Raw genomic sequence first — 7,513 nt, forward strand, 5'->3', positions numbered from 1 at the left:
TTGTGAATTATTAAGTTAAAGGGCAATGAGAAACGCTTTTCAAGATTTCCTACAAGAAGGAAAATTGGTGTGTGAGTTTATTTTTGGTTCTTAAAAAACAAAATAGAAAGAAACTAAAGGCTGTTTGAGACTCCTACACACTGGAGCACATCTGCGACCATCACCCATCGATGTGTTTGAACTCTGACCTCTGTTGTTGACAGCCTCTTGTCACCATTGTCACTACCAATTCCAGAGTCAGGCCCATGGTTCTTACTGGGATAAAAATCTTCCATGCTGAAAATATACAAAACAGATTGAAAATGTTAAAATGAACAAACTACGAATTAGGTTTGGATACAAATAATATAACATAATGATGAATCAGTTGTTGCCTGTCAGTGAGGGGCTGTGGAAGACATCGTTTGCTGAGCGTCGGGAGGTCCAGGGTGTCTGGCTTCTTGTCCGTTCTACAAGCCTGGATGTTCAAGTACTTGAAGATATGCACTTTGCCCTTAAGGCAAATCTGAAATGCATAAAATCCAAAACTGAGCTCAGCCCACTGTCAATTACCACTGCAGAGAGAATGATCTCCTCTCAACCACTAGATGGCGCACTCGTATCAGGTTCATTTCATTCGCGTTTTATGTTTACAAGTAAACATAAGTACGTCTTACTGGAGTGAAATAACACACCTGTGCAGGAGGAGACTGCATAGGATTGTTGTCCAGGATGATGTACTCCAGCTGCCTGAGTTTCCTGAAAGCTGGAGGAATCTCTGTGATCTTATTGCAGGAGAAGTCAAGTCGGATGAGAGGCAGATCTGCCAGCTCTGAAAAGGAAAAAATGAAACCCTGACACCAACAGCAGAATGTACAGAGGTGACAGAAATGTAGGAAACACGTTTTTCAACATTTCACCAAGTTTTAAAGTCCTTACACTGGCTCTTGTAGCTTAAAATCCTGTTTATAAATCACTGAAACACCAAAACACAATTAAGTTTTGGAAGACCTGAGAGGTCTGGAAGGTTGCCATGACAACCTTCCAGACCTCTCAGGTCTTCTGGTTCTGGTTCGGCTCTGCATCACCAGAACCAGAACCAAACATGGAGGAGCAGCATTCAGCTTCTATGCTCCACAAATCTGGAACAAATTTCCAGAAAACTGAAAAACAGAGTTCCTTTAAACCTAGATTAAAAATCTGCCTCTTTAGAGTTGAACGTTGTGGTTAGTTTAACAGTCTTCATGTTCCAAACAAACAAAAATCAGGAGTGTAAGTACCACCTTTAATTACCCAAATAAATATGAACCCCAGTGGATTTTACCCTCTTTAGAAGACATTTTCTAACTTTCTCCAACCTAATGAAGCTCATTTCTCTTTTCTAAAGTATTTAGCAGCCAACTTTGCTTTTACCATGATGCATCATGGGAAATTACTGAAGCCACACAGGCGTTTTAAAAGCATTTCGCAACCTAATAATGTGTAGGTTGTAAAATCGTTCGTTCTCAAAAATCTTTATGTCTCACCAAATGAAGATATTTCAACACTGACAATGTCTCAGGTTGCATCACCAAAGTAAACAAGTGGAAACGCTTGATGCAGGTCTTAGAGGGCAACAGATGCATTTGTTGCGATCGATCTTAATGGGTTTTTATACAATAGTCTGCTTACGGCCGAGTCAGCATTGACTGAAAACACGTCTTTCAATCAAAATGTATTTTGATTAATAAAAAAAGAGAGTAAAATTAATACAGATTTTTTTTTAAAAACAAAGGAAATGCAATAAAAACAAACACAATGGAGCTGGTAGAAGAAGGCTTGCCTGCTGAATGTAGCTGGTGTTTTAAAAAGTTGATAGGGCCCCCTACTGAGCAAATCGATTACCTGGGAGGGTGTCTACAGTCCTGTTGACCTTAAACATCTGGATAACATGTGGAACTGCAGTCACAGTGGCATCAAACTGCTTGGATTTTAGACCCATAGCCTCTACCTTTAAAATGCTTCTCTACAAATTTATTTCTGATCTGCTGAGACTTTCTACATGTTGCAGGAAGCTGGAATCAACTTTCTGTATCATCACTGGACTTACTGATGGTGACCAGATCTTGTTAAACATACATATTTTCAATATTATTAATATTTTAACTCTCTGTAAAAACAACAGTGGCTTTTACATTCTTGTTACACCTGATTCAACAGTAAGAAGTTGAAAAACAAATGAATTAATGAAAAATAAAACTTGAACTTCATGTAATGTAAGGCCTAGTTTAGAAAATCAGGGAATATTTATAGTATTAAAATCAAGGTGGTAGACTTTTTATGACTGACCTCATTGACATACATGAAAAGGGAATGAATTTGTGTTTTGTTATGAATAAATATAGGATCCAGCTGAACTATTTCCACACTCCAGCATCAGTTTAGTTCATACTGGTCTTGGTTCTAAGGAAAGTGTGAGGAGGATTTTTTTTAAAGGACTCCCAGGGATTCAGGTCCCAAAATCGTTTGATCTTGTTTGATTTTATGACTTTCTTTTCATGGTGCTTTTCATTTTATGACAGTTTTGATCACTTTTTGACAGCTTCTCATGAGCGAACCTGCCTATAAAAATAAACTGGCTTCCAACTAAACTCTGTCAGAAAGTAGATTTACTGTTCACTCAATCAGATTCTCATTCATCCATAAAATGTTAAATTATTTTTAACAAGTTGTGTTCCTCTTGGTGAAATTTATGACTCATGTCACACAAATCAAATTTTTACTTGGTAACAAAACTATTAATCAAGTTAAGAAATCAAAAGTGGGTTCCAAAAGAGAAAAGACAACAAACATGACAGGAAACACAAAACAAATGCTTCCAGCCAAGTGTGTTTTGGCTCTAAGAGGTCAGCCACGCTTGCCAAAATCCACAACGCGGTCTCACTCCGCACCCATAACTCTGTGAGAGCTGAACGGTGAGAGAAAGACAGAGCATCTCAAAGTGATCACTGACCCTCAGGCAGCATGTGAAGACAGTTCTTCCTGATGTTGAGTTCACGTAAGGCTTGGAGCCTCCCCACCTGCGCTGGCAGGACCTGGATCTCGTTGCAACTCACGTCCTGGAAGTGGAGGAAAAATGTGGGAGAGCAGAAATACTCTTATCTGTCGACGTGCATCAATCACATCATCGGGTCAAATGCACCGATGCCTAGGCAACGCTCACCAGCTCCATCAACTCTTTGGCCTTGCCAATCTCTTCAGGGATGGATACCAGCTTGTTGTTGCTCACAAGCAGGACTTTGAGGGGGAGATTGAACAGGTATTTTGGTAGAACCGACAGGAGATTTCGGCTGTGGAGGAAGATAAAACATTGACCTACATATCAAAACTGAGCATAGAGGTACTGGGAATTGAGTTTCAGTACAAAAAGAGGAATTGTCTCCTGTTCGTGTGAGCTTGTTTGTGCCCAAGAAAGCAGAACAAGCACCTCTACATACACATAAAGCTGCAAAAGATTAGCTCTTACTTTGACTGAATGCAATAATAGAAACTCGTGGCTCACCTGATGTCAAGATAAGTCAGCATCTGCAGATTGATAATGGCTTCAGGGATGGATTTGATGCAGTTGTGGTAGAGGTTGAGTGATTCGAGTGGGGCAAAGAGACAGACCTCTGGGGGGATCTCTGCCAGATGATTCTTGGACAGATCTACAGACAGAAACAGAAAAAGTGTTTACTTCCAACATGAAGAGGTAGGATACCCGTAAAAGCACTTTTACAGTCCAGGCAACATCCCAGCGTTTGGTTTAAACCCAAGAGGCCACGAGCTAGAAAGACAGATCAATACATCTCTGTGACAGACCAGTAGCTAACATGTCTCCTTCATCGAACAATGGTCTAAAATTACAGAGGAGTCTGAAGCTTTGACTGTCTGAGTGCCGCTACGGCTGTAATATGCCAGCACATCGATCACTGATCTGGGAGACTCACAGTAACAACCTTAGACTTGAGCTGAACTCAAGTCTTTTTCTTTGTTGGAAAGCAGCAGATCTATTGTGTACTGTTGAGTTGATCATTTGTGGTAAAGTTAAAGAAATTGGAGGCCTTTCTTCTTAATTATAACATTCAATTTGTTTAAAGCGCCTGTCTGACAGGAAACAAAGCCCAACCCATAATTTTTATGTGCAACCCATAGATTGCACATCCATCAATCCATCAATTGCCTACATCAGCTTAGTCTTGCAGAATCACTGGGGGTTGGTGCCAACCTCTAATGATTACTGGGAAAGAGGGAAGGCATAATCTAAACAGTCCATCGAGCATACACACACACACACACACACACACACACACCTGAAGACAATTTGGAAAGACCAGTTAGTTTGGACTGTCGGAACTGAGAGAACCCAAGTAAGCACAGGAAGAACATGCAAACTTTACGCAGCAGACCACTATGCCGGAAAGCTAGAACAGTGTCAGAAAATTGAATCACTTCAATGAATTAATGAAATTAAAGAATTTAATTTAAAACCAAAAGACTTTAAATTATAACATGATATTTCAAAAATAACTCACCGCATTAACAATATTTTAAGCTGAACAGGCAATATATTCATAGATGACATTGTTACAACTGTAATAATCAATATATGGTATTATTTTAGCAACAGTACAACAGGGGCTCTTCAGTTTTAATTAAAGGCAACTGCAATATACAGTTCAGTTTTGTTTCTATGTATTAACAATCTAATGTGGTTTTTTCACTAATGGCCATGATGACCAATGAATATTTAAGAATGTTAAAGATTCTGCTTAGGTTTTAAACTCTTGCAGAAATATAAATATATATAAATTAATTAAACTACATGAGAGCCTTGTAATAACCGGTTTAATATAAGGTTTTATGATGAAAAGTGCTGACTCACATCATCACTTGCATCTACTGGATCCAGATCTGTATGTATTTTCACATCCTTTGTCAAAGAAAGTATTTCAGATGCTTGCTAATTTATCACAGGATGAGACACACTGGAAACTCCTGAATGAGGTCAGGATGGGAGAGGGAGTTTTGAACTGAAGCTAATATTTTAGCTTGTGTGCTAAATATTTCATAGCAAGAGGAAGATGCAAATGTAAAGCTGCACTTAGATCCAGTCATTTTAGGACAGATCATGGATCTCCATGCTCTTCTTACTGAGCTGATAAAGCTCCACTTGTGACACAAACAAGCGTAAATCATAATTTGAGTTAAGCTAGCCTGGGATTAACTCAAATTAATTTGTTGAGATTTCTTGTCTTCCTCTTTATATTCAGTGACATTCAGTAATTATATAGTAGTCATAATAGTAGTATTGTGTGTGTGTGGGCTGCAATATACTGTAAACAATCATCTTAAAACAAACTACGATAGTTAGCTAATAAGCTAGCAAGCAAGCATATATTCATATTTATATATTACTCCAATTCTCTGCTTTGAAGGAATTTAAACCATGATGCCAGTATTCAAGCCATTCCTAAGGCTAAATAAATGTTAATGAACTCAGTTCAGTTCTTGTGTGAAAGTGAAGAACAGATAGTTGGTTTGAAGAATAAGTTAATTTATATGTTTCCTTCCAGTCATTGTCAAGATGCCCTCTTATCTTATCTCACGGGTGTGAAGGATGCAGTCATTTGATGAGACATGACTGTTATTCTAACACTGTTAGAATAATTATGTTTTGTTATCATTCTTACATAAGTAGTTACCAGTTTGCTTTTCATTCATAGGTTTAGTATTCACACCCCAGAGAGGAGGAATTTGTTAAACCGTGTAAAAGACAAAACTTGCCTTTTCCCTAAACCTTGAAGCTGCAGCTGCTTCTTATCTTGGGATGCTTTCTAAATGGCCTTTGTGTAGAATGATCGTTTCTGTATTCTTTTCCTTCTTTCTCCAATCAGAATAATCCTCACGCCACATTCCATTCCTGCTCTGTTTTGTATTAAAAGACCAGTTCTGATGCAGAGTCAGAACGCATGGTGAACACCTTGAAGAAGTGGTTTGCTGTTTTCTCCTCCTGCAGGAGCTTGGTTGAAAACTCATAAACGTTGTCTGTGGTTCTCTTTTTATGTAGGTTTAAAAAAATACCTATCATCTGGGTGCCGTGACCCGGATCTCAACATACCCGTTCACTGACAGGCGAAGAACGACGTGCTGAAAACCGTGCACGGCCAGAGTCAACAGGACTTGGAAACAAAGTCCTGGGAAGTAACTTCTTCGCTGGGCCAGCGCCTAAGTCCGACTTTGTCTGCCAGCAGCGGATTGAAGAGATTCGACCGGACAAGACGAACCGACAGAAACGTGAGTTGATAAGCGCTTTTAATTTAGGGTTGAAGTCCCAACAATATGAAATAAGTAAAAGGAGGGTTGGAGTCCCATCTGTAATTGGGTTCAAGTCCCAATTTGGTTAAGAAATAACATCAAATAAAAGAGAAGAGCGGGTTTGATCATATTGAACTAAATCACAGAGTACTAAAATAAAGAACCTCAAGCCGACAGGAAATTTGTGTGTGTATGAATGGTGCTTAATTCTCTGAGAGTAAAACTTTCTGTCCTCGGAATTAGGATCCAAAGTGAAGAACCGGGTCAAAATTAGTTTGACCTAGAAGCCTGTTCTTGATAGTAAGAGCTCCCTTAGAGCACACTCTTTGAAGAAAAAGCACAAAATACATATCATCTTAACCTAAATCGCAGCGTACTAAAATTATGGGAAGATAGTGGATGGTTTTTAGCATTTCTACACCTTTAAAGAAAGAAGGTCAGTGGAGAGACGTCTCACTGAGATAAACATATGTATATAAAATATATATAGGAACGACTGGTTTGCATGCTCAAAATGGATTTATGACTTTCCTAAAGAGGGAAGCTTAAGTGTAAATGAATTTTAACAAGTGCAAAAACAATTTGATGAGAATTGAAATGAAACAATTAAAAAAAAGGAAAATTTTTCTCAGAGAACAATGTTTTGTTTTGTTTTTTTAATGTATTGATTACTGGCTAGAATAATTACAAAAGATTTAAACACCAACTCCTATTTGCTATATGCTATGATCCTTTTTGGCTGTATGTCTGGAAGGGTCAGCGATCAGAGTTTGGTACCGACCCGGACTTTATCCAGCCTCATATCTCACTTAGGTTCCAAATGAGAGGAGGGCTGGTCTCTGGCTCCACAGCTTCAGCATTAAGGATCAACAAACTTAAAGTAATTCACTGGTCTCTGATAAGATGTTCACTCAGACTTGGTTAATTTAAACTTAAATTAACTTACATTCTACATTTTAAAATCTAACATGGCAAAGAATAAACATTTAACATGTTTCGTGTTTATATGTATTTGAATAAGAATATGACTTATGACTTCAAAATAAAAATGTTGGGTAATAAGTGGATAAAGGAAACAATCAAGAGAGAGACAAGATATATATGAAAAATATTTAGAAATGAAAAACGCATTCATTTCTAACTATACGAATATTTAGAAATGAAGAAAGAAAGACAAACCCTACTCAACTTCTGTTTG

General features: G+C 38.1%; 1 protein-coding gene across 5 annotated transcripts in view; it reads right to left on the reverse strand.

Annotated features, from left to right (window-relative positions):
- lrch2 (leucine-rich repeats and calponin homology (CH) domain containing 2) overlaps nt 1-7,513 on the reverse strand; it is a 39,083-nt gene that overhangs the window by 22,190 nt on the left and 9,380 nt on the right. For all 5 annotated transcript variants that reach the window (XM_044141116.1, XM_044141119.1, XM_044141118.1 and 2 more), the window contains exons 2-7: nt 3,521-3,665; nt 3,182-3,308; nt 2,972-3,077; nt 675-811; nt 375-505; nt 189-276 (exon numbers count right to left, since the gene is read on the reverse strand). In XM_044141116.1, coding sequence (XP_043997051.1) covers nt 189-276; nt 375-505; nt 675-811; nt 2,972-3,077; nt 3,182-3,308; nt 3,521-3,665 — 734 coding nt within the window. The remainder of the gene's footprint in view (nt 1-188; nt 277-374; nt 506-674; nt 812-2,971; nt 3,078-3,181; nt 3,309-3,520; nt 3,666-7,513) is intronic.

The sequence above is a fragment of the Gambusia affinis genome, linkage group LG15 (genome assembly GCF_019740435.1).
Source record: "Gambusia affinis linkage group LG15, SWU_Gaff_1.0, whole genome shotgun sequence".
NCBI classification, from domain to species: domain Eukaryota; kingdom Metazoa; phylum Chordata; class Actinopteri; order Cyprinodontiformes; family Poeciliidae; genus Gambusia; species Gambusia affinis.